Source organism: Callithrix jacchus, chromosome 9 (assembly GCF_049354715.1).
Source record: "Callithrix jacchus isolate 240 chromosome 9, calJac240_pri, whole genome shotgun sequence".
Classification (NCBI taxonomy): Eukaryota; Metazoa; Chordata; class Mammalia; order Primates; family Cebidae; genus Callithrix; species Callithrix jacchus.
Window position 1 is genome coordinate 11,085,543 of NC_133510.1, and position 26,586 is coordinate 11,112,128.

The 26,586-nt window shown below is 37.3% G+C and overlaps 1 protein-coding gene and 1 pseudogene across 6 annotated transcripts in view; both read left to right on the forward strand.

Annotated features, from left to right (window-relative positions):
* Positions 1-26,586, forward strand: part of LRP6 (LDL receptor related protein 6) — a 151,182-nt gene that overhangs the window by 60,753 nt on the left and 63,843 nt on the right. For all 6 annotated transcript variants that reach the window (XM_078338294.1, XM_078338296.1, XM_002752136.6 and 3 more), the window contains 5 exons: positions 1,762-1,959; positions 18,166-18,362; positions 21,571-21,702; positions 24,221-24,617; positions 25,634-25,805. In XM_078338294.1, coding sequence (XP_078194420.1) covers positions 1,766-1,959; positions 18,166-18,362; positions 21,571-21,702; positions 24,221-24,617; positions 25,634-25,805 — 1,092 coding nt within the window. In that variant the 5' untranslated portion in view covers positions 1,762-1,765. The remainder of the gene's footprint in view (positions 1-1,761; positions 1,960-18,165; positions 18,363-21,570; positions 21,703-24,220; positions 24,618-25,633; positions 25,806-26,586) is intronic.
* LOC100390530 (mortality factor 4-like protein 1) lies at positions 4,165-5,677 on the forward strand (annotated as a pseudogene).

Here is a 26,586-nt window from a genome sequence, read left to right on the forward strand (position 1 = left end):
TCATTAACCGCCCCTCCCCCCTTTTTTTGAGGCAGTCGTGCTCTGTTGCCCAGGCTGGATGGAGTGCAGTGACACAATCTCAGCTCACTGCAACCTTCGTCTCCTGGATTCAAGCGATTCTCCTGCCTCAGGCTCCTGGCAGGATTACAGGCTCCTGCCACCATGCCTGACTAATTTTTATATTTTTAGTATATATGGGGTTTCACTATGTTGGCCAGGCTGGTCTTGAACTCCTGACATGAAGTGATCCATCAGCCTTGGCCTCCCAAAGTGCTAGGATTACAGATGTGAGCCACTGCTCCTGGCCCATCATTAACTTTTGAAATATGCTTTTAAGTGAAGAATAATACATTAAGAGTTTTTCTTTTTTTGGGATGGAGTTTTGCTCTTGTTGCCCAGGCTGGAGTGCAATGGTGCGATCTTGGCTTACTCCAACCACCACCTCCCAGGTTCAAATGATTCTCCTGCTTCAGCCTCCTGAGTAGCTGGGTTACAGGTGCCAACCACCACACCCAGTTAATTTTTTTTTTTTTTTTTTTTGTATTTTTGTAGAGATGGGGTTTCGCCATGTTGGTCAGGCTGGTCTTGAACTCCTGACCTCAGGTAATCTGCCTGCCTTGGCCTCCCAAAGTGCTGGGATTACAGGCGTGAGCCACTGCGCCTCACAGAGTTTTTCTTTACATCACGGAAAAATTTCTTTTTCTGTAATGAGACTTTTAGACTTTTCACTTTTGAATTTGAAAAATCTTCAAACTTGTGGAATAGAAGCAAAAGTAGTACAGCAAACTCATATATATCCTAAGTACAACACAGTAAGTATATTTAGGAAATGTAACATTAGTACACTACAACTGTGTAATTTGACACTACATTAGTTTTGCCTTTTCCCCCAAATTATGTCTTCATAGCATTTTTTTCTCATGTCAGTCCAGGATCATATACTTACTGTAGTTATCATGTCTCTTTGCTCTTCTCAAATCTAGATTAAGGTTCCTCAGCCTTTTTTTTTTTTTTTTTTAACTTTTTATGACATTGATGTTGTTAAAGGTCAACTGTTTTATAGTGTCTCTCAACTTGAATGACTGTTTCCTCATCATTTTATTTGGGTTATGCATTTTTGGGGGGCAGAAACAGTACGCAAGAGAGATCATATAAAAGACACTATGTTCTATATAGCTGGGCATGGTGGCGTGTGCCTGTAATCCCAGCTACTCAGGAGGCTGAGGCAGGAGAATTGCCTGAACCCAGGAGGTGGAGGTTGCGGTGAGCCGAGATTGTGCCATTGCACTCCAGCCTGAGTAACAAGAGCGAAACTCCGTCTCAAAAAAAAAAAAAAAAAAAGACACTATGTTCTATAAAGGTATATCATATAAAGAGGTATGTAATGTCAGTTTGCTCCCCTATTGGTGATGTTACTTTAGATGACTCAGTTAAGGTGGTATCCACTGGCTTTATTTTCTCTAAAGTTATCACTTTCTTCTTTGTTGTTAATAAGTAATCTGTGGGGGGATACATTGAAATGGTGTAAGTATCCTTTTTACCAATACATTTCAATTCAGTAGTTTTGTATCCTTGATGATACTTGTCTGAATCAGATATTACCAGCGTAGTTACAATGGTAGATATTAAAATTTTAAAATACACTTTCTAAGGGTTTTAGTTTTGGTGTCCCTGAAATGAGCTGTTTTTAATAGTAATAATTACAGAGTATTTGATTGTTATCTGCTCTGTCATGGCTTTAATTATTTTTATGATGTTTAGGTTCATGTACTGGACAGACTGGGGAGAAGTGCCAAAGATAGAACGTGCTGGAATGGATGGTTCAAGTCGCTTCATTATAGTAAACAGTGATATTTACTGGCCAAATGGACTGACTGTGGATTATGAAGAACGAAAGCTTTACTGGGCAGATGCAAAACTTAATTTCATCCACAAATCAAATCTGGATGGAACAAATCGGTAAGATTGCTTTATAAGATTAAAAAAAATTTTTAAGAAAATGCCATGAAGCCTTGATATAGTAAAAGTACAAAACCTAATTTTATTAAGAAATATGTTTATTTTTTACTAAGTCCCAAAGGGGAAGTCTTTTAGTTAGCTCTTCAAAAGTGCTTTAAAAGTAATTACATTTATCATCCATCTTAATAGCATTTAGAATTTACAGACTGTGTTTCCTCTTTTCTTACTCTGAGCTAACTTAGTTCTTCAGTGGTTCTCTACCAGGGATAGCATCTTTATTCCTTGTGTTTGGAAACATGTGGAGAATTTTGTCTAACCCAAGGACTGGGAGTGCTACTAGTGTTTTAGTTCCGGGGGAGAGAGGAGGTCCAAGGTTGCTAAACATCCTGCAGTGCGGTGGCCATCAGTACAACAAAGAGTTGTTTCACTCAAAATTACCAGTAACGCCCCCAAGTCCTGCTAATGGAATTTGTTTGATAAATCTCTGCACTAGGACAGGGTTTGGCCAACATTTTCTGTGAAGGCTGAGATAGTAAATATTTTAGGCTTATGATCTCTGCTTCAACTACTTCTGCTAGTGTCATTTAAAAGCAGCTATAGTAATGCGTAAGGGAATAGGCATGGCCGTGTTCCAGCAAAACTTTATTTATTATGTATTTATTTATTTTAGACAGAGTCTCACTCTGTCACCCAGGCTGGAATACAGTAGTGTGATCTCAGCTCACTGCAACCTCTGTCTCCTGGGCTCAGGTGATCTTCCTGCCTCATCCTCCCAAGTAGCTTGGGACTATAGGTGCATGCCATCATGCCTGGCTAATTTTTATATTTTTTGTAAAGATGGGGGGGTCTCACCATATTGCCCAGGCAGGTCTTGATCTCCTGAGCTCCAGGTGATTCACTGGCCTTGGCCTCCCAAAGTGCTAAAATTACAGGTATCAGCCACAGCACCTGGTGTAAAAGTTTATTTGTAGCATAGTCAGTCTGTGGACTACAGTTTGCTCATCCCTGGACAAGGAGAAAACCTACTGCAAGTACCATACATTTCAGTGCTCAAGGAAGACAAAGTCTATAATACGTAAACATGGAATTTCTTCCCAGATTATGTTCAGATTTTTAAAGATATTTTATATTTGCATTCTTGTATTTTATGACAATTTTGGTTTTTGGTCTCAATCTGAGACCCCACTAGATTAGAGTTTTTGGTAATTGAAAGATTTTTTCAAAGTGTGAACACTTGTCAATTCTCTGAACCAGGAATAAGGAGCATTTAGAAGTATTGAAAACCAGGAAAAGTTTAAACTTTTTTGTAATCATGGAGTATTTTTTGCCTTCTTTCAAAAAAGAGTGAAATGACGTACAACAATATGGCTTAAAATAAATTTAAGTGTCAAAATTTAAGTATATGACGAATATAAAAACAAGTGTTGTTTTTGACCTCAAATCTGGCTATGCGGGGACTCTAGGAAGATGGATGTGGTCATGTCATAGTTTTCTTGTTTTTGTTTTTAACTAAAACTAGGTAGCAAATCCAAAAACATGGATAAAATTGACTATAGTCTTAGGCATTTGAAAGTACAACCAGATAACGGCAAACCACCAACAGCCACAAGACCTATGTTATCACTGTCTATACAAGAGTAAGCAGAGAGACTTAATAGGGTGTCTCCTAAGATTTGAAAGCGGAGGAACGCCAGAATAGCCACAACTATGTGCTGGACAAGATGATGGGTTATTTTAAGAACAGCAGCTGAAATGGAAGGGTGGGAGGGTTGCCCACTCCAATATTAGGCAAGTACAGTGTGACTATGGTAAAGACAGAAGAAGCTAGAGCAGCCTAGCCCCAATGAACTCTCAAAATGGAACTACTGAAATGAACCTGCCAGAATGCTCATTCAGGACAGAGCACCACACTGATTAAAACAAAACTGAATAGGTCAGAATAATCAAAGTTGAGCAGGATAGGGGCAGTAGAATAGAGAACAGGAGGCGAAGGAAAGAAGGTTCAGATAAGGATGGGAAGGTCAATGGCTAGTAGATCTCAGAAAGCAGCTTACCAGGTTTTTGAACATTATGTGAAAACAATAAGACGCATGAATTCTGTGACATTAGAAAAACTACCTTGAACTCTGCTTTATTTTAAAAGTTCAGGAACACTAATTTTACATAGACAAGAGAAACAGAAAAGTATCAAGGTGAAATCCCATTTAAAGTTATTATAAAGGAAAAAGGAAGGAGGAACAAAATAATGTCCATATAAACAAAAGCACCCCAGAAAAACATGACCACAGAACAGATCAGTCCTCTATTATGAAATGAGCTGGAGAAGGAGGAGGCTGCGAATCACTTATAAATGACGTGGAAGCAGGACCCAAAGCCTTAATTCCAAGAAGGTGAACAAGTGCTGTGCTTTCATGAGCCTCTTCTTTATGAAGCAAAATGGATAAGGGTTGCCATAAAGGACAAACAAATGAAATACTTTATATATTACAGTGGTTGGAATAAAAATTGGGATTCATGGGATCCAGAGAGCAGAGTACTCAAATATATGGACACCAATTTGCAGAAACAGCGAGAACGTCAAAAAACCAATCAGGAGTAGTATGCAGAGGGGAAGATGAGAGGGCTGCCCAAGAAAGAAGGCATCTGGTCTGCAACAGAAAAAATGTTGAAGTGAAAACAGAAAAGAACAAACAGAAAATACCTGGAAATGAGATGGTGGCAGTAACAGTGAGATGCTTCAGTTTTCTTGGAAGAAAAGGGCCCGGGTAGACCCTACTCTTGAAAATGAGGACACATTCATGAACAGAGTTGAAGCTAAAGTAAAGATTCCAGAAGAGCTGAAAATTACCAGACGAAAACAGCTCTTTTATCTTTCTGCCAAGAAGAATGTAGATTCTATTCTCCATGATTATGCAAATTACAAGAAATTTCCTGGAAACAGATAATGAGTATGCTGTTAATGAAGTTGTGGCAGGGATAGAAGAATACTTCAACATGTTGTTGGGCACCCAGCTACTTTACAAATTTGACAGAACACAGTATGCTGAAATTCTTACAGATCACCCTGAGGCATCCATGTCCCAGGTGTGTGGAGTGCCACATCTACTGATGTATGAATTGGAGGGATGTTGGCCTATACACCTCTGGATGAGAATAGCCTTGCTTTGTTTTTGTTTTTTGAGACGGAGTCTCACTCTGTTGCCCATGCTGGAGTACAGTGGCGCGATCTTGGCTCACCTCAACCTCTGCCTCCCAGGTTCAAGCGATTTTCCTGCCTCAGCCTCCTGAGTAGCTGGGATTGCAGGCGCACACCACCACACCCAGCTAATTTTTGTATTTTTAGTACAGACGAGGTTTCACCACGTTGGTTAGGCTGGTCTCGAACTCCTGACCTCATGATGCGCCCACCTTGGCCTTCCAAGGTGCTGGGATTACAGGCATGAGCCACCGCCCCTGGCCAAGCCTTGTTTTATCACTGAATATCTTCAGTTTCCTAAAGTACCTGGCAAAAAATTATGCAGCCTTTTATAGTGCCGAGCAATTATGAATGGCTCCTCCTGAGTACCATCAGAAAGCTGTGTGAGTGGCGCTCTCACTCACTTATGTTTGCATCTCTGTAAACACATTTTTGTTCTTAGCCTTTCTCTTGTACAAATGATGTACTTTGAAGATGTTATTGTATGAAAATTGTGTTTCTTTTCTGTTTGATTTTAAACAGAGAAAATAAAAGGAGTAATAGCTCCTTTTTTCTTCTTCTCTTACCTTTTTTTTCATTTCAAAATTGCTGCCCGTGTATTCAACAGTCGACAACAGAGGCACATGCTGTAGAGTATTTTATTGTCTAGCTGACAGAGCTGCTTTTGAGTGCTACTGGTTCTATTCCTTTGACCCCTACATACTTTTTTTTTTTTTTTTTTTTGAGACGGAGTTTCACTCTTGTTACCCAGGCTGGAGTGCAATGGCATGATCTTGGCTCACTGCAACCTCCGCCTCCTGGGTTCAGGCAATTCTCCTGCCTCAGCCTCCTGAGTAGCTGGGATTACAGGCACGCGCCACCATGCCCAGCTAATTTTTTGTATTTTTAGTAGAGACGGGGTTTCACCATGTTGACCAGGATGGTCTTGATCTCTTGACCTCGTGATCCACCCCCCTCGGCCTCCCAGAGTCCTGGGATTACAGGCGTGAGCCACCACGCCTGGCCCGACCCCTACATACTTTTATAATATGTATTCATGCTATATGACAAAATGCTGTGATTCCTGTCGTCAAAGGTTCAGTTCAGTGTATAACTAAACACACTCATCCATTTGTGCTTCTTTTTTTAATAGTGTTTAAATAGCCTGTTCTTTGCAAGTCATCCATGTTGTTCCTTAGGCATTTTATCTTTGTTCAATTTGTTGAAGAATGGTGACTTGTTGCATGGTTTTTATATTTGTGTCTAGTGCACATTTTGACATGACAGATGCAATACATTGTGTAGCTAGTTTTCTGGAAAAGTCAGTCTTTTAGGAATTGTTTGTCACATCTCTAATACATTTTTTCATGAAATTTCAAATGAATAAATGAGTCAGAAGTCATTGAAGAAAACAATATCACATGTGAAAGAACAACATAAGATTAGAAAAATTCAGAAATGACTCGTGCCTATAATCCCATAACTTTGGGAGGCTGAGGCAGGCAGATCACCTGAGGTCAGGAGTTCGAGACCAGGCTGGCCAACATGGTGAAACCCCGTCTCTACTAAAAATACAAAAATTTGCTGGATGTGGTGGTGCACACCTGTAATCCCAGCTATGCAGGATGCTGAGGCAGTAAAATCACTTGAATCCAGGAGGTGGAGGTTGCAGTGAGCCAAGATGCACCATTGCACTCCAGCCTAGGTGACAAGAGCAAAACTCCCTCTCAAAAAAAAAAAATCAGAAACTGCAATGATAGAACTCAAGAAAGAATTAAAAGAAAAAAATCACTTCAGAAAAGAAAACTAGAAGGGACACAAAGTTGAATAAACCAAAAGGCCTTTAAATAGAGGTCAAAAGGTGGAAATATTTGAAGACCAAAAAGAAATACAGAAAGACAATGATTTGAGAGAAAATGACAAATATTGAATACAAGCAAAGAAGAAACAACATACAGATAATAAGACTCTAAAAAGAAAAGCAAGGGAGTAGAACAGCTATGAACAACTATAGGAAAAGTTTCTTAAAAGAAGATTTGTGACCTGGCACAATGTCTCACACCTACAATCCCAGCACTTTGGGAGGCTGATGTGGGCAGATCACCTGAAGTTAGAAGTTTGAGAACAACCTGGCCAACATGGTGAAACCCCGTCTCTACTGAAAATACAATGATTAGCTAGGCGTGGTGGTAGGCGCCGATAATCCCAGTCACTTGGAAGCCTGGGGCAGGAGAATTGCTTGAATTCTGAGGCGGTGGCAGAATCTGTTCACTGCAACCTCTGCCTCTTTGCCTCGTGGGCTCAAGCTGTCCTTCCACTTCAGCCTCCCAAGTAGCTGGGACTAGAGGTGCACACCACCACACCCGACTAATTTTTTGTATTTTTAGTAGAGATGGGGTTTCACCATGTTTCCCAGCTGGTGTTGAACTCTTGGACTCAAATGATCCTCCTGCCTCGGTCTGCCAAAGTGTCTACCATGCCTAGCTAGAAATTTAATTCTTACAATAACTACATTGGTGTGGTTATAATTAATATTGTTATTCTGAGACTGTATATTGTTGTATCAAGTAAGTGAGCATTAGGACATGTTATATTGCTCCTGCATATGGTAGATTCTTAGTTTGCAAGAAAGGAAATACAGATGTAATACTGTAGAGGTTAAGTAAAACTGATAATTTCATATTTTAATTGAAAGTTACCTACTAATATGTGCTTATTAGGTATTTTATCTTTCAAAAATGTATGTACCCAATGTGTGTGTTTGTTTCCTGACTGTGAACACTGAAGAGGACTAGATCAGAAATGCCCATTTGGGTACCAATTGAACATTTATAGTACTGTCTGCAGTGAACTTCTGTAGCACCCAGATTGTTGGGAAAACCATTCCACCTGAAAAGAAACCAAGCCTTTCTGGCAAAATCGCTGATTCTAGGTTTGGGGCAAGAAATGTACACGATGAGCTGGAACATTGTCATACCAGATAGTAAGGAGGCTGTTAAAGACTATTTAGGGTCATTTCAGAGAGACTGGCGAAATAACTGCAGAATTCTCACTGGCCAGAGATTGGTAGAAACCTGTGAAATGTATTTAAATTCTTGAGTTCATAATGATATTTTAAAAAGGAATTGGTTACTCTTAGATTGGAGCATGATGGCAACCAATTTATTACTTTGAATATTGATAAATACAAGAAAGAAGCAATTTATCCTGCTTTTCCTATATGAATGTACCTCTGGTTAACAAAATAGTAGATATAGAAGAGCGATTTCAATTAAATGAAAAAGAAATCACAGAATTGCAATACCACCATTTTATAGCTTTGGTGAACGAATGGATCTAGGCGGTGAGCATCGAAGACTGCTAACATCACAAGAAGAAAAAGAGCAGATGTTATTTTCCTTCTGGTGTAAAAACACTCTACCATCTACTGTTTTGTCAAAGAGATCAATTCATCATGAGTCTGGTCAAGTCTATCAGCTGGCCATTTGTAGGAAATACAGAGGGCAGAGAAACATTGAACTCCACCATGAGAGTACATCAGCAGATCTGGACATACAAATGAAGTACCTTAGGTACCGCAGCAGAGAGATTGTAAGGAAAATACAGGCAGGAAGAGAGACTTGAACACTCTACCAAAAAAACCAAAGAACTTAGAACTGAGAAACAAATTTGGTAAAGTTGCAGGATATAAAATCAACACAAAAAGTAGCATTTCTATACACAAACAACAGACTAGCTGAAAAAGAAGTTAAGAAGCCAGTCTCATTTAAAACAGCTACAAAAAATTAATAAAATACCAAGGAATAAATTTAACCAAGGAGGTGAAAGACCTCTTCAGAGAAAACTACAAAACACTGCTGAAAGAAGTGGAAGAAGATACGTACAAATGAAAAAACATTCATGCTCATGGGTTGGAATAATTATTATTGTAAAATAATTATACTACCCAAAGCAACCTACAGATTCAGTGAAGTCCCTATCAAAATACCAATGACATTGGTAAAAAAAATTCTAAACTTTGTATGGGACCATAAAAGACCCTAAATAGCCAAAGCAATTCTGAACAAAAAGAACAAAGCTGGAGGCGTCATGCTGACAACAGACCTCAGAATACACCACAAAGTTGTAGTAACCAAAACAGCATGGTACTGGCATAAAAACAGAAACATAGATGAATGGAACAGAATAGAAAACCCAGAAATTAATCCATGTATCTATAGCCAATTGATTTTTGACAAAAGTGCCAAGAACATAGATTGGGGAAAGGATAGTTTTTTTCAATAAATGATGTTGGGGAAACTGGATTTCCACATATGGAAGAATGTAACTGGATACCTCCCTCACAAAAATCAGCTTAGAATGGATCAAAGACCTAAATGTAAGACTTGAAACTATAAAACTACTAGAGGAAACCATAGGGGAAATGCTTCAGGACATTGGTCTGAGAAAAGATTTTATGAATAAGACCTCAAAAATGCAGACAACAAAAGCCAAAACAAACAAACAGATGTATTATATCAAACTAAAAAGCAAAGGAATCAACAGAGTGAAAAGACAACGTACAGAATGAGAGAAAATATTTGCAAATTACTTATCTGACAGGGGATTAATATCCAGAATATGCATGGAAATCAAACAGCTTAACAGCAAAAAAAACAAATGGTTCGATTAAAAATGGGGAAATGATCTGAATAGACATTGTCGAAAGAAGGCATGTAAATAAATGGCCACAAGCATGAAGAAAAACGTTCAACATCACAAATCATCCAGGAAATGCAATTGAAATTCACAGTGAAGTATCATCTCACCCCAGTTAGGATATGGCTATTACCAAAAAGATAAAAAATAATACTGTCAAGAACACACAGAAAAGGAAACTCTTACACACTTTTGGTGGGAGTATAAACTAGTACAGCCACTATGGAGAATAGATGAAAGTTACTCAAAAATCTACAAATAGAGCTACCATATGATCCAGCAGCCCCACTACTGGGAATTTATCCCAAAGAAAGGAAATCAGTGTGTGAAGACATCTGCACCCCTATGTTTATTGCAGCAGTATTCACAATAGCCAAGCTGTGGAATCAGCCTAGGTGTCCAACAACACACGAATGGATAAATAAAACGTGGGTATATATACACAATGGAATACGATTCAGCCATAAAAAGAATGAAATCCTGTCATTCCCGGTAATGTGGATAGACCTGGAGAATATTATCTTAAGTGAAATAAGCCCCGGAACGGAAAATTAAACCATGCATGTTCTCACTCATGTGGAAGCTAAATGTTGATCTTACAAAAGTAAAGAGTAGAGGATGCTAGAGGCTCGAAATAGTAGGGGGAGGGAGGAGATAACAAGAGATTTGCTAAAAAAATACAAAATTACAGTTAGAAAAAGTTTGAGTGTTCTGTACCACTGCAGGATGACTGTAATTAACAGATAAAACATTATATATTTCAAAGAGGATGCTGAATGTTTCCAATGCAGAAATATTAAATATTTGAGATTATGGATATGCTGATTACCCTGATCTGATCACTGTACCTTATATGTATTGCAGCCTGACTGTGTACCCCACAAATAATGTGTAATTATTTATGTACCAGTTAAATTTTTTTTTTAAAAGAGAGACTTTAAAAGAAATAACAAATGAAAATGGTGCTTAAGACTGAACATTTTTCTATGGATGCATACTTAGAAAAAGCAATAAAACTGTAAAGGCAAGAAAGTGACTAATAGAAAGTCAGAATAATTGTTACTTCTGTAGAGAGGGAGGGATTAGGACAAGGTTTATGAAGGGCCTTTTGAAGTCATCTGAGTGAATTCATGGTTACAAGAGTGTTTGCCGTATAGTAGCTCACTAAGCTATGCATTTCTTTTCTCTGAATTGGCTTTACTTTATTATGAAAAGATCATAGTCTTGAGCATGATATTACCTGTAGGTTTTTTAATAAAGGGATTTTATCGGGTTGAGGAAGTCCCTTTCTATACCTAGTTCATGGACAGGTTTTACCATGAATAATTACTGGATTTTGTCCAGTGCTGCTTCTGCATCTATGGAAATAATTATGCAGTTTTATTCTTTATTTTATGAACATGATGAATTTCACTAATTGGTTTTTAGTTGTTAAACCAATCTTGGGTTTCTGGGGTAAGTTCTACTTGGTCATGGTTTATACCTCTTTGAAATGTTAGATTTGGTTTACTAATATTCTGTTGAGGATTTTTATGTCTGTAATGGTGAAGAATATTGAGCCATCGTTTGTTTTTCTTGTGTTTATTTGGTTTTGAGATTAGCATAATGTCAGCTTCATAGAAAGAGTTGGGAGTTATTTCTTTTTCCTTTATTTTCTGGAAGAGTGTGTGAACAATTGACACAATTTTTCCTACAAATATTGGGTAGAATTCACCACTGACGCCATCTGGGTATGGGAATTTCTTTTTGGGAAGATACTAAATTACGCATTCAGTTTATTTATTTGTTGTAGAGCTCTTCAGATTTTCTGTTTGTTCTTGAGTCAGTTTTAGTAGTTTGGGTTTTTTTCCCAGAAATATTTTTGTTTCATTAATTTGTCTAATCTGTTGGCATAAAGTTGTTAATGGTATCTCCTAATAATTTTTTTATTTAATTTCTGTAAGGCCGTGTTTCTCTTTCATTAATCATTTTATACACAGGTTTCACAATGTGTATCTTTTTTTCTTGGTCAGTCTAGCACTAAAGGGTTGTCAGTTTTATGGATCTTTTCAAAGAAGAACCAGCTTTTGGTTTTATTGTTTTTTCCTCTTTTTTGTTTTTCTGTTTTATGTTTCATTGCCCTTTTTTTTTTTTTTCTTTTTTACCCTAATGTTTTTATTTTCTTCTTTATGCTTGCTTTGGATTTAGTTTGCTTTTCTTCTTGTTTCTTAAGGTTACATCTTAAATAATTGATTTGTGATCTCTCTTTAATATAGGCATTAGCATTCTGTACATTTCCATATTTTGTATTTTCATTTTCTTTTAGCTCAAAATATTTAAAAACTTTTCTTGTGATTTCTTCCTTGACCCAGTGCTGATTTAGAAGAAACTTAAAAAAAAATTTCAAAAATTTAGAATATAATTTGACTTTCCAAATTTTCTTATTTTGATTTCTTGATGAATTTTATTATGGTCGGATAGTAGTATGTTTTGTATGTGTTCGTCTTTTAAGATTAATTCTGTCTCCTAGCATGTGGTGTCCTGGAGAAAGTTCCATATGTACATGAAAAGATTGTGTATTCTGTTGTTAGATGGAATATTCTATATCTGGTAGGTTAAGTTGGTTAATAATGTTCAAATTTTCTATATCCTTGATAATTTTCTATCCAGTTCTTTAGTGAGAATAGGGTGTTGAGCTCACCAACTAACTATATTGTTGAACTGTCTGTTTTTCCCTTCATTTCTGTCAGGTTTTGCTTCATTTGTTCTGGGGCTCTGTTTTTAGGTATCAATATTCTAATTGTATCTTCCTGATGACTCTCATAAAACCTGCCTCTGTATCTCTAATTACCTTTTTATACTTAAGATCTATTTTGTCTGCTAGAGCTGTTCCAGCTCTCTTATGGTTACTGTTTACTGTAACCTTTTCTTTTCAACCTATTTGTATCTTTAAATGTAAAGTGTGTTTTTTATAGACAGCATTTAGTATAATCTTTGTTTTATTCAATCTAACAGCCTTTGCCTTTTGATTGGTGGGTTTATTCTCATTGAATATAATTAATGTTATGGTTAGGCTTATATCTGACTTTTTTTTCTGTTTTAAAATTTTCTAACGTCATCTTTGTTCCTTTGTCCTTTTGGATTAATAGATATTTTCTGATGTGTCATTTTGATTCCTTGGTTGATAATTTTAAACTATATTTTTGGGATTTTAAAGGTAATTATTTTAGGAATTGCAACAAGCATTTTGTCAAAATCTACTTTGTGGTAATATTAATTGTGTAAAGTACATAAACTTTAAGTATATCTGTATTCTCTCTTTTATCCTTTGTGCTATTATTATCATTTATGTTACATTTCTATTATGTCTAATACAGGGTTATAAGTATTGCTTTATACAGTCTTACACCTGTTAGAAAGGTTAAAGGAAAAAGAAAACATTATGTATAAAGTCTTTTGTAGTAACCTACATATTTATTGTTTCTGGTATTCATTTCTTCCTGAGGGTTCAAGTTACCATTTGGAGTTATTTCCTTGTTCCAGTGTAGTTCCGTTCTCTCCCTTGTCCTTTGTCCTTCAAATATTTTATTTTTTAAAAATCTTCTTTTTATTTTTTAATATTTCTTCCTTTTCACTATTTTTTTCTTTATGTATTATGTTTATTCATTCTTATATTATTTCTTAGACTTCATTTCTGAAATGATATGTTTTTTTATTTCTCATTCTTTCATCAGTCCTATCACCTCACTTCTGAGGTGTCTGATTCTAATTTGTGTTCTTCATTTATGACTAGTATCTTATTTTAAAGACGTTGGCTGTTTTGAAATGTTATCAATTTAATTTGTTCTAGTTCCATATCTTTTTGGCATACTTTTCTTTTTTTTTAAATTGAGACAGAGTCTCTCCTTGTCGACCAGGCTGGAGTGCAATGGTGTGATCTTGGCTTACTGCATCCTCTGCCTCCCTGGTTCCAGTGATTCTCCTGCCTCAGCCTCCGAGTAGCTGGGATTACAGGCACACGCCACCACGCCCGGCTAATTTTTTGTATCTTTTGTAGAGACAGGGTTTTACCATGTTGGCCAGGCTGGTCTCGAATTTCTGACCTCGTGATCTGCTCTCCTTGGCCTCCCAAAGTACTGGGATTATAGGTGTGAGCCACCGCGACTGGCCCTGGTATACTTTTGTTGTCTGTAGGGATGTTATTCTTCACTTTATCCTTTTCTTATTTTTAATATAACTTGAATGGGATTTGACCTTAGTACTTTGTTTTCTTATTTTCAGGTGAAACTGTTTTGCTTGAACATACAGAAGAAGGCAGAATTCATCATAAATTTTACAGAATTCTCATGTCTATGTTCATGTCTTTAAAAACTATGGCAGCTAGCTTTCTGGGATTTCCTTGCTCTCAAACTTTCCTTCTGCTTTTTCTGTACCTTATTTTTCCATTGTCTCCTATACCAGTCATGCACATTTTTCAGTCTGCTCCCAGTGATTTCTCTTCTTTATGGGGCTTTGTCTGAAAGGGAGCCCAGGAAGGTCAATTTTGAGAGTTCACAGTAGGTTAAAGCATAGTGCTAGATCTTTCAGTGCCTGACTGAATTCATTGTATTCATTTACTCTTGAAGAGGCCAGAGCCCATAGCTGGTTGCTGTTCTCAGGTTGGTTTACTGAGCTTCCCAGTGTTGTCTGTTTTGTATGTTCTGTCCTGCAGATGTCCTATTGTTTCTTTCTCATATCCTGCAGAGGTGCCAGTATCAGTCATATCTTAATGACCATTGGAAGTTATCTGTACCGTTTTGTATCCTGGGTTTTACCTAGCTTTGTTGTAAATGTCTGTGGGGTTTGCGGTTCATTACGAAGGTGTTTTCTGTGTTTATGTGGAGGATTTGTGGAGATTTTTCAAAAGCCTTGCCATCACTGCTGACGTTGTCTTCTTAGATACTATTACAAACTCACTGTGGTGAAGGGAAGCTTCCTTCTAAGGTTAAGTTTAGATGTCAGAACTTGTGACAGCAGTCCATGTGGTATGAGTAAAGAAAGATTTATTATTCATACAAGTGAGCAGTTCTGAGAGAGGGGCAGAAGATAACTATCTGGGAGGAGGTTCAGAAACAAAAAGTGAACGAGGGCATGCATGTGTTTTATAAGGATAAGTCCAGTTGGTGCAGAGTTCAAAAGAACCACCTTGCAAAGTTCAAAGAATCTAAAAGAGCTAGCAAGAGGTACTTAGGAGGTATTGGCCGGGGTGAGCTTTATCAGTAAATTGCAGAATATGACAGACATAGGCAGGAGATGATGTTCAGAGATTGCAAGCACTATATGAAAACATCAGTGAGGTTGCAGGGAGTCTTGGTTTCTTTCCTGTGGTCTCCAGTGTGGAGATTCACTTTTTAGTTCCTGTTATTGTTGTGACCTACTATTGAGGAACTGGGCTTGGATCTTACCTGGCATTTTGGTGCTTAGCAGCCATGATCGACTCCTTGAAGTAACTTGTGTTTCCAGAAGGGGATCAGGAGGTAGGCTTACTTGGTAATCTCAGCTAGAGAGAAGAAAGCGGAAGACTACGTACGGTTATCTCTCCTTTCAAGAACAAGTCATGAAACGACTCCTTGGTTGGACAAATCATTATATCACCCTTGCATGATAGTGTTCTTAGTTCTGCCTTTTGTTCAGCTCTGTTAATTACATATTTTCTTAAAAACATTTTATCAAGCATCTAGAGTGTTTAGTAAGGGTATCTAATTTGTGCACATATTGTGTGAGATCCTCGGTATATGAATAAGCTAGAGTTCTACTCTCAAAAAGGCTATCTGTTAGAGAGTTGTTGGATAGGTAAACAGTTATAAAACAGTTTACTGTTACAAGAACATACAGAAACTTAGCTTGGGGTGGGAGGAAATTAAGAAAGGCTATGAAAACAAAGTGACATTTAAATTTAATGTTAGGGCCAGGTGCGGTGGCTCACACCTGAAATCCCAGCACTTTGGGAGACCAAGGCAGGCAGATCACCTGAGGTCAGGAGTTTGAGACTAGCCTGGCCAACATGGTAAAACCCCATCTCTACTGAAAATACAAAATTAACCTGGTGTGGTGGCGCATGCCTATAATCCCAGCTACTTAGAAGGCTGAGACAGGAGATCACTTGAACCAGGAGGTGGAAGTTACAGTGAGCCAGAATTGTGCCGCTGCACTCCAGCCAGGGAGACAAGAGCAAGACTCAGTCACACACACATAAAAAAGTTATGGTATTTACTGATCTTAATAAGCCATTGATTTTAAGAACTTGCTGATTTTAAAAACTACTACATGAAATGTTCACATTGTAAAATGTTACCCTTATATCAGAAATGTTGAAATATTGAAAATGCCTGTCTTAAAATTGAGGAATCATTAATGAAAGTGTTAAGTACCAAGCATAGTGCCAAGTGGCTTTTGCATATGTTATTCAATCTTCACAGTGACTCAGTGAGAATAAATTATTACCTTCCATTAACAGATGAAGAAATAGAACTTGCAGAAGTGGTTTCAGTAGTAAGTGTCAAGTGGGGATTTAAGCTCATCTCTGATTTCTAATGTTATACGTTCAATTAATATATAAAATGAACATAGCTTTTGGGAATTTTGCCTTTTCCATATGATTATTTTCCTATTTAGTTCAGTAGAGTGAATTTTAACTTTTCATTTAATGGTATACTAAGAACCCTTTTAAGGCTTTTTCCCCCCTTGAGTTTTTCAGAGCAGTTTTTTAAGATAGTTGAAGTGCGAAGTAACTTAGTTTTAACTACTCTTTATTTTTCATTTGTGTTACTTGTCTTTTTTGGCAGCTTCCTCAGTTGTCTCTCCGTGTCTTACCATGAATTTTAGAAGACTTTAGTGTGAAATATACAGGTCTGTTTAAAATTGAATGTGAACTGTGCTGACACCCTGTAAAGAATATAGTCTCCTTAGTAAACTTAATAAAACTGTCCATTTAAAAAGTGGAAGAAAGAACTTCAGGAGTAGGCATTGTGGCAGTTCTCTTTGGGAAATGAGAGAGAATAGTAGTCTTTTTACTTAGGGAAGAGAGGATTAAGGAAAATGAGAAAACTAGTGATGTGGGTTGGGAGTACAGGTATCTTGCCTGAATATATAATGCTTTAGACTAAGACTGTTCCATGGGCAATCACAGATGCTAATTCTGCTTGCACATAAAAATGATCTGAATTGCTTTTGATTTAATATATTGGTAGTCTGTTAGATAATAGAAATCATCAGTTAACCTCAAGGACCTGAAAATTGAATCATCTTCCTTAAGACATATGATACTTTTGATTTCTCTTCAGTAGCTTATGTTTTCCTTTCCCCTTTCCCTTCGTTTTTCTTTCCCTTCCTCCTCTTCCTCTGCCCATCTCTGCCTTCTGGGTGGGCTATTGGAAAATGGATTTATGAAAAGATCAAAGCATGTATTTTCTTGAATGTTAAATTTGACTCAAATCGTGATTTGGTCATTATTCCAGAGCATTTGCTTATTCCGTAACTGTCTCTGATACTCTACAAAGTTCTGTGCCTTAAGTACTAACCAGACTGTCTACTTTTGCTTTTAAACAGTATGTATTGCTTGTGAAAATGTTGGTTCTGCTTTATCTCCTGCACATATTCTGCCAGTGGCAGGACTTCTTTTTGGCCGCCTGAATATAGTGAAAAGCCAGCTAAGATGATTATTTGCTGGAGCTAGACTGGGGTTTGCAGGGAGAGTGCTACCTGCATGCCATTTTGGCCTCATGTTTATGTTTCATTCTCAGTTATCAAAACCATAAGAAGGGATGGGCAAAACGGGCTCAGATTCTTTGTTCTTCTGTATCAAGAAGAAAAGCAACCTATTGCTTATATAAATCTACTTCAGTGCCAACTGTAACCCCTGTGATTTTTCTCATTACTTACCCTTCTCAGTCTGATAACATGAATTAAGTGAAAGGATGGATGCTTTGAGTCCAGAGATGGTAGTTGAAGGGTAGGATTTGACAGCAGTGCAGACAGTGAAAAAGCAGTGCTGTCTCTCTGCCGGGTATCTTATACTGAACTTGAGCCTGCTGCCAAGTTAGGGGCCATTTCGAAGTACTTGTTTGGGGGTTTTTGGACACCTTAAAAAACTTACATGAATTCATCATGTGAATTACTTTTTATAGGTATATTAGACCTAAAGGTATGTGTTACTCAAGATTTGTATGTGTTAATGAGACAGAGTGTCACTCTGTTGCCAAGGTTGGAGTGCAGTGGCACAATCTCAAGTCTAAGATTACTTTAATGAGAGAGGTGACGTTATGATAGAAGAAGAAAATTTAGAAGTAAGTTTGAATTTTTCTTTGTGTTAATAGGCAGGCAGTGGTTAAAGGTTCCCTTCCACATCCTTTTGCCTTGACGTTATTTGAGGACACATTGTACTGGACTGACTGGAACACACACTCCATTTTGGCTTGCAACAAGTATACTGGTGAGGGTCTGCATGAAATCCATTCTAACATCTTCTCGCCCATGGATATACATGTCTTCAGCCAACAGAGGCAGCCAAATGGTAAGTGATCCTTGATTTTTAAATTGCAATTTGGAACAGCTTTGTAGCACTCTAATGTCTGGCTTTAGTGAGGATCAGGAGGAGGGAGGGCATATCCAAAGGTAGTTGGTGGGAACAAAAAAGAGTTAAAATCTCAGCACTTTGGGAGGCCAAAGCAGACGGATCACATGAGGTCAGGAGTTTGAGGCAAGCCTGGCCAACATGGCGAAACCCTGACTCTACTAAAAAAAATTAGCAGGGTGTGGTGGTGTGTACCTATAGTCCCAGCTACTTGGGAGGCTAAGGCAGGAGAATCACTTGAACACGGGAAGTGGAGATTGCAGTTACTCGAGATTGTGCCATGCACTCCAACCTTGGCAACAGAGTGAGACTCTGTCTCAATAATAAAAGGAAAAATGTGAAAATATAATTCCGGTTAGATAGTAGCCTAGGCCGTTTGTAGCCTGTCACTGCAGACCCCCTCAGCACTTTTCTTGGGTCAGCAGTTATAGAGGTAGAGACGAGAGAGATAATTTAAAAATTGAGATAGCTTATATGCTAGGCTTATACACAAATGAATTTTTTATTCCTATTATTTCTTTCAAAAATTGTGGTTGAGTGTGTTCATGTGACTATGTTTAAAAAACAAACTCTTGGGCCAGGCGCAGTGGCTCACACCTGTAATCTTAGCACTTTGGGAGGCCAAGCCTGGTGGATCATTTGAGGTCAGGAGTTTGAGACCAGCCTGCCCAACATGGTGCAACTTCGTCTCTACTAAAATATCAAAAATATTAGCTGGGCTTGGTGGCACATGCTTGTAATCCCAGCTACTTGGGAGGCTGAGGCTGGAGAATTGTTTGAACCCAGGAGGCAGAGGTTGCAGTGAGCCGAGATCATGCCATTGCGCTTGAGCCTGGGCAACAAGAATGAAATTCTGTCTCAGGGGAAAGAAAACCCTCTTTTTTTTAAATGAAAACTCTGTTAATCTAGAATTTATTTGAATATAAGTACCTCAGCTTGCTAAATAAAACACCTACTTAAACTTTTCTGTGCAGCCTTCCCACCTTGTTTTCCTTAGTTTTGGTTCTATTTTTGGTCAGCCTTTACAATGACTTGGACTATGACTGCTGACAACTTGTAAGAGAGGACTGGAATTAGGTTTAAAGGAAAATGAGAATGTTAAGGGTTTGGCACTTGTGTGTAAATAAATGTCTGGCATGTGTCTGAGTGTATTTCAGATTTTATTCCATAGCCAAAAATGAAGAGTGTTTGTACCATGTGTTGCTTTATATTAGCTCTTTTCATTTAGGTGGAGATAATCAAATATTGAAAGTGTTATGTTGGAATCCAATGATCATGAGCCCATAAAAATGTTTTTAAATGTATGTGTTACTGTTCTGTACAAAAGAAAACGTTCAGTCACTCATATGAATTTTTTTATTCTCTATAGCCCTCAAAAGAATTTTCCCTGTTTTTTGTTTGTTTTTTTGAGATGGAGTCTTGCTCTGTTGTGTGTTGATGTGATTACAGCTAACTGCAGCCTCGAACTTCCAGGCTCAATCGATCTTCCCACCTCAACCTCCCAAGTAGCTGGGACTATAGGCATATGCTGCCACCACCATACCTGGCTAATTTTAGTTTAGTTTTTTTTTTTTTTGAGATGGACTTCCATTCTTGTTGCCCAGGCTGGTGATTCTTCTACCTCAGTTTCCTGAGTAGCTGGGATTACAGGCATGTGCCACCACGCCTGTCTAATTTTTTGTATTTTTAGGAGAGACAAGGTTTCTCGATATGCTGGTGTCGATATCCTGACCTCAGGTGATTTGCCCACCTTGGCCTCCCAAAGTGCTGGGATTATAGGTATGAGCCACTGCACCTGGCCTAATTTTAGTACTTTTTATAGACGCAGGATCTCATCTCTCCATGTTGTTCAGGCTGGTCTCAAGCTCCTGGACTCAAATTATCCATCCATCTTATCCTCCCAAAGTGCTGGGATTATAGTCATAAGCCACCGTGCCTGGCCTCCTGTTTTTCTTTTCTTTTTTTTTTTTTTTTTTTTTTTTGAGACGGAGTTTTGCTCTTGTTACCCAGGCTGGAGTGCAATGGCGCGATCTCGGCTCACCGCAACCTCCGCCTCCTGGGTTCAGGCAATTTTCCTGCCTCAGCCTCCGGAGTAGCTGGGATTACAGGCACGCGCCACCATGCCCAGCTAATTTTTTGTATTTTTAGTAGAGATGGGGTTTCACCATGTTGACCAGGATGGTCTCGATCTCCTGACCTCGTGATCCACCCGCCTCAGCCTCCCACAGTGCTGGGATTACAGGCGTTGTTTTTCTTTTTAAATGGCACTGTTGGTCCTTTATGTTTTAGTAATTTGAGAATTTACAGTTATCTTTCATATTGATTACTTTTATCTTTCATGTTCCATTGCTCTCCATCTTCTGTTGATTTTTTTTCTATGAGTATTGTTTGGACATGTCCCTTTTCATAATTTCTAATTTTGCTAATTAGTTTTCTCTGCTTTTTATTTCCCCACTTTTCTGCTTATTCCTTCTATGTTAATCTTCCCAAAGCATGACTTGTTAACATAATTACTTTTCTTGGCTTTCAGTGTCCTTCACCTCAGTCTGTTCCCATTCTTCATACTCATTCAGCTTTAGTTTCTATTAGTCAATAGAAACCGTAACCTCCAGTTATACTGTTGATCTTATTATCTTAACTCGTTTATGGCCCCCAAGGTTTTATTCAGATAGCTTTACCACACTTGAAATGTCCTCTTACCTATCCTTCCACAAAGTGGATATAATTATCCTTAAAGGCTCCTGTGCTAGATCCTCCACAAAGTTCTTCAATTCTTTAAACCTCAGGGTTTTTTTTTTTCCCATTTGACTCTGTACTTGTTGTCTATAATGTGTAAAATAACACTTAGTTTTTTTGATTTCTATTTGTTTTAGTTTTTCTTTTTTTGTTGTTAATTTTGTTTAATGGACTAAATTATAACCTCTTTTAGGGCAGGGATTTCCTGTTTTACTTCTTTTATATTCTTTGGATACAAAATACTTAGTAAATTTACACTGATTATTTCCTTTCCTTGCAATGGTTTGGTAGTTAAGCACCTGCATGACATTTGGTAATAATTTTGGCTTATCACAGTTGTTCATGTTATGGTTGTTAACCTTTGTGTACTTAGTAATCATTGGTATTAATCAATGTGATTTATATTTGACAGCTACAAATCTATGTGCAATTGACAATGGTGGTTGTTCCCATTTGTGTTTGATGTCTCCAGTCAAACCTTTTTATCAGTGTGCTTGCCCCACTGGGGTCAAACTCCTGGAGAATGGAAAAACTTGCAAAGATGGTAAGACATTATCTAAAATGAAAAGTTTTAAAACTATTGGAATTCCTCATTATTTGTTTTTTCTATAATTGGCTGTCTAGGTTATAGTGCTTTGGGAGACCAGTCACTTAATCTCACAATCTTCACACATGGTTATAGGAGTGTTTTATTCTATGACATCATTTGAATGCTATTTTATACATTATTTTCGTGTTGTAAGTAACATTTTTGAAAAAAATGACATGCTCTATCTTTTCTGTCAAATCTCATAGTTATCGATACCAAAATTGATAACTATAGAAATGAGTGTTACTTCTCATAAAGAATATATTTTTAACAGGTAGCATTTGTAAATAAAGAACATCTCTGAAAGGAAATATGTTTATTAAACTTTTAGTTACAAAGAATATGAGATACATTTTCTAACAAATGATTTAAGGATATTTTAAATTGCTTTTTAACAATAGAGATGCTTTCAGAAGAAGAAAAAAATACATATTGTACTGTTTTAAACAACTTCTTTTTATACTTAAGAAACACACTGCCTCTTCTCCTTACTCTTAATTCCCTATAGAGAGAGGGCATGTTGGAGAAAGTATACTGATTTAGGACATTTCAAGGGACTTCTGGTTTGGAAGAACACCAGTTCTTCTGTTTTTCTTCTTAATGAGAATGTTATTCATTCTCATCCCTATGGATCACCATCTTGTTCTCTAGCAACCAGCAAGACCTGGTAAGAAAATTGTTATATTTAGCCATGGCTTCTTTATCTAACCTGAAAAGCAGAAGCCTGTACTTTGGAGTGTGTTAGAGTCCCTGGCAAGGGGGCCAGGGAGTCAGAGAGATGGAATTGAGTCTGTGTACAGGATATTTGTTATGACTTGGCATTGATAAATTATCCTTATAGTAAAAGGTGAAGCTGGCTGACTCCTGTCAAATGGTTTCCATGGCAGACAACAATTTGGTTTCAATTTAAAACAAAAGGTTTTTGTAATGTTGCTTTTTTCTTTAAAAATGTAGCCTGACTACATAAACAGAGGATTTATTTGAGCAATAATGGGTCTATCTACTCCCTCACAGCAGTGCAAGTGTACGTGTTTAACCAGTTTTGAATTTCATGTGTGCATTTGGCATGTAATAGCCTTAAGTTTAACTGTTCTGTTTTGATCACCTTGCTCAAATTAACAGCTCTATGACTTCTTTGTGAAGTTCTGGGCTGGCGCCTTTTGGTTGTTAGCTGGAGCAGTGAATTGTGCAGTTATTCCTGCTTGGTTCCTGCTATCGCATTTGGGCTGTATTTTCTCCAGGTTGGAATTCATTTATAATTAACTCTAGAGTGAAAAAGCCGATATTGAGAGCCTTCACTCCTTTTCTCCGTCTTTTAACCTGTAATTCTAGATAGACGCTTGAAGCTTATATGCCAGCATTCTGTTTTGGACTCATTCGTTTAGCTGGGAATCTTTTCTTGCCCTTTCAGCTGTCAATTTGCTTACCGTCTTTTATTAGCTTCTTATAGTAAGATAATTTTTTGTTGGTGGTTTAACATTTAAAATGAAAAAAGATTGAGCTCAATATCCTCATTCTCAGTTATGTGGTTGAATATTTGGGGCTTGGGCTTAAAACATTTCATAAATAAATCTAATTTTAAATTCAGTGCTTTATTTTTTAGCACTATTAGTAAGTATTGTTAATGTTTCTTGAGTACTTCCATGTTCAGTACCTTCCTGAGTTATATATTTATCTCCTTTAACCCTTACAGCAACCTTACGAGGTATAGATGAGAAAACTAAGCCTAGAGAGATTAGATATTTTCCCAAAGTTTGTGTAGCTACTTGAATCAGATTATATTGGATCTGCAACTCTTACTGTTAACCACTGTGTTATGTTTATCTGGTTTCTTCCCTCCGTTGCTACTGTTTACTTCTCCATAGCTTGCTTTGTTCTCAATTCTGTGAGGTACTGCCTTATATTTCTCTTTGTTAAGACAGCTTTATTGAGATATAACTTACCATATAAAAATCCGTCCATTTTTTTAAGTGTAAAATTCAGTGATTTTTAAAGTAAATTTACAGACTTATGCAGTTATCACCACAATCCAATTTTAGAACATTGCTATCAACCACAAAGGTTCTTGTCCTAGATTTCTTTATCTTTTTTAAAAAAAATGCTTCTTGAACAAAGACTCTGTATCCTCCATCTCTTTCTCCTTTAACACTCAGCTACTTAGTCATTACATAGTCATTATTCATTGTACTTTTAACTAGCTGGATTAATTCCAGAAGCTGTAGAATCAATGAAACCATAGAGTGTGACACAACTTGATTTGAAGACATAGTTGTTAAACAGCTTGCCCTCAGAGTAGACTCTCCCTATTTCACTGTATTACCTTCCAGCTCCACTCTAAAGAGAGCTCATATCCTTTTATGTTAATTTATGTAATTAATATATATTTTATATTTATTTTTCAGTTGATTCTTTAGAGCAGATAAATTTTACCTCCGGGTTTCAAACTGTTTTTCGTTTCGCTTTGTTTTTCTAGGTGCCACTGAATTACTGCTTTTAGCTCGAAGGACAGACTTGAGACGCATTTCGTTGGATACACCAGATTTTACAGACATTGTTCTGCAGTTGGAAGACATCCGTCATGCCATCGCCGTAGATTACGATCCTGTGGAAGGCTACATCTACTGGACTGATGATGAAGTGAGGGCCATACGCCGTTCATTCTTAGATGGGTCTGGCAGTCAGTTTGTGGTCACTGCTCAAATTGCCCATCCTGATGGTGTTGCTGTGGACTGGATTGCACGAAATCTTTATTGGACAGACACTGGCACTGATCGAATAGAAGTGACAAGGCTCAATGGGACCATGAGGAAGATCTTGATTTCAGAGGACTTAGAAGAACCCCGGGCTATTGTGTTAGATCCCATGGTTGGGTAAGAAGCTCTACTGATAGTAAATTCTGTGTGGTATTTCAATTTTTCACAGGTTCCTAAAAACATTGACTGAAATAACATAACATATATTGGTTTCTAATAAACAGGTAATTAGAATACAATCTCAAGTTAAAAAAATTGCTAGTTTTTTGCCTTGGATGTTTTAGGTATTTTTTCTTTCTAAATTAAGTCCATGTTTGCTGACTTTGGGTGTTGTCTGCAGATTTTGCTCATATTGCATCATTACCATGAAAAATGTGGAAAGAAATTGTTTTCAGAACTCTTTCCCTTTCCCTGGAAGCTTCAATTCCATTTTAAGTATTTTATAGTAAGAATATAGCTTACTTTATGTTTCCCTAAATACGTGAATGACTTGAATTCCAGAACTTTGTCCGGCCATGCAGCTTTACTCCTAGCTTCTTGTTGTTTCGTTTTGCCATGCCACCCTGACTATATAGTCTAGGGAAGTACCACTTCTTACATACCCAACAGTTTTATTGTTACTGTGATATTCTGAGGACGAGCATAGTGACAAATTATACCTCAGTATATATCAATGTCTTAGAGCCACTTAAACATCCAGGAGCCATAAGAATCACTTAGCACTGCAGGAAGAAATGGTTATTTTTGTAATTCTGTTTGCCGTCTGATTGATATTGCTGGGATAATCCTTTTGTACCAGAAGTGACAAGCCGTGAAGGAAGAGAGAAAGTTCATGGAAAAGGGCACAAAAATGTTTAAAAAAAAAAAAAAAAAAGGTAAAACTGGAATCTCATTATTGGGAGGCATTTTCAGGATTGGCTCTAAAACATGCTGTTTGATGTGAAAATTTCCTACAATCTTATATACTGCTGTGATAAATGTCTTAAACACACTCTTCATATGTTTTTTTTTTTCCTTTCTATGGCATTAACTGATGATACCAGTGTAATAGGAGGAGTGGATCTCACCTTTAGAATATCTGAAAGTTATATTTTATTGTCTATTTTTAGCTCATTCTTTGTATACTTCCATAGGTACATGTATTGGACTGACTGGGGAGAAATTCCGAAAATTGAGCGAGCAGCTCTGGATGGTTCTGACCGTGTAGTATTGGTTAACACTTCTCTTGGTTGGCCAAATGGTTTAGCCTTGGATTATGATGAAGGCAAAGTATACTGGGGAGATGCCAAAACAGACAAAATTGAGGTTTGTTTTTTGCTTTTTCATTTTGAAGCCACTTTTTAATGGGTTTTGAGTCAATAGTATAATAATTTAAGTACAGATGTGCTTACTTCTTAACAGTTGTCTGGGGTGCCAAAGGTACCTTTTACAGAAATTATACTCAACCTTCATGATTCTAGGGAGAATATATTCTCTTCCACATAATCCTAGGATAGAGAGAGATGTATGTATGAGAAATGGTTGTTGATCAGTTTCTAGTCTTAAAAGCTGATGTAAATGATTTTCCTCATTTTGGGTAAAGCCACTGCCTGAATTTCCTAGGGGAAATTTCTGCAAACCAAAATTATGTAAGATCTGTGCTGGAAGAATTGGCTGTGCTAAGTTAGGAAAACAAAGCCCGTATGTATATATATCTTATTGCAGTTACTGGTGTTGGGGCAGATGGTAGAATATATTAAATATTATGATGGTTACATGCAAACAATTTTAAAATTGATTTATGGGCTGTGTGGGAATAAGACTAATTAACTAAAGCTTGGGAAAAAGTATTTACCAAATCGTGGAAATTTTGTGGCAATCAAATAGATTATGGTGAAAATAATCAGTGATGAATATTTTATCACAATGTTTTGTTAGTGGCATATATCCCTGATATTGGTGTTAAGTTTAAAATTAACAACTTTGAATTAGACTGTGCTACAGATCTTATGGATAACATAGATAAAACAGAGTTAGGATCTCAATTTTCCTTTGGGGAAACTTCTCATATAAGGATGGCTTTAAATGGCTCTTCAGAGAGACATTG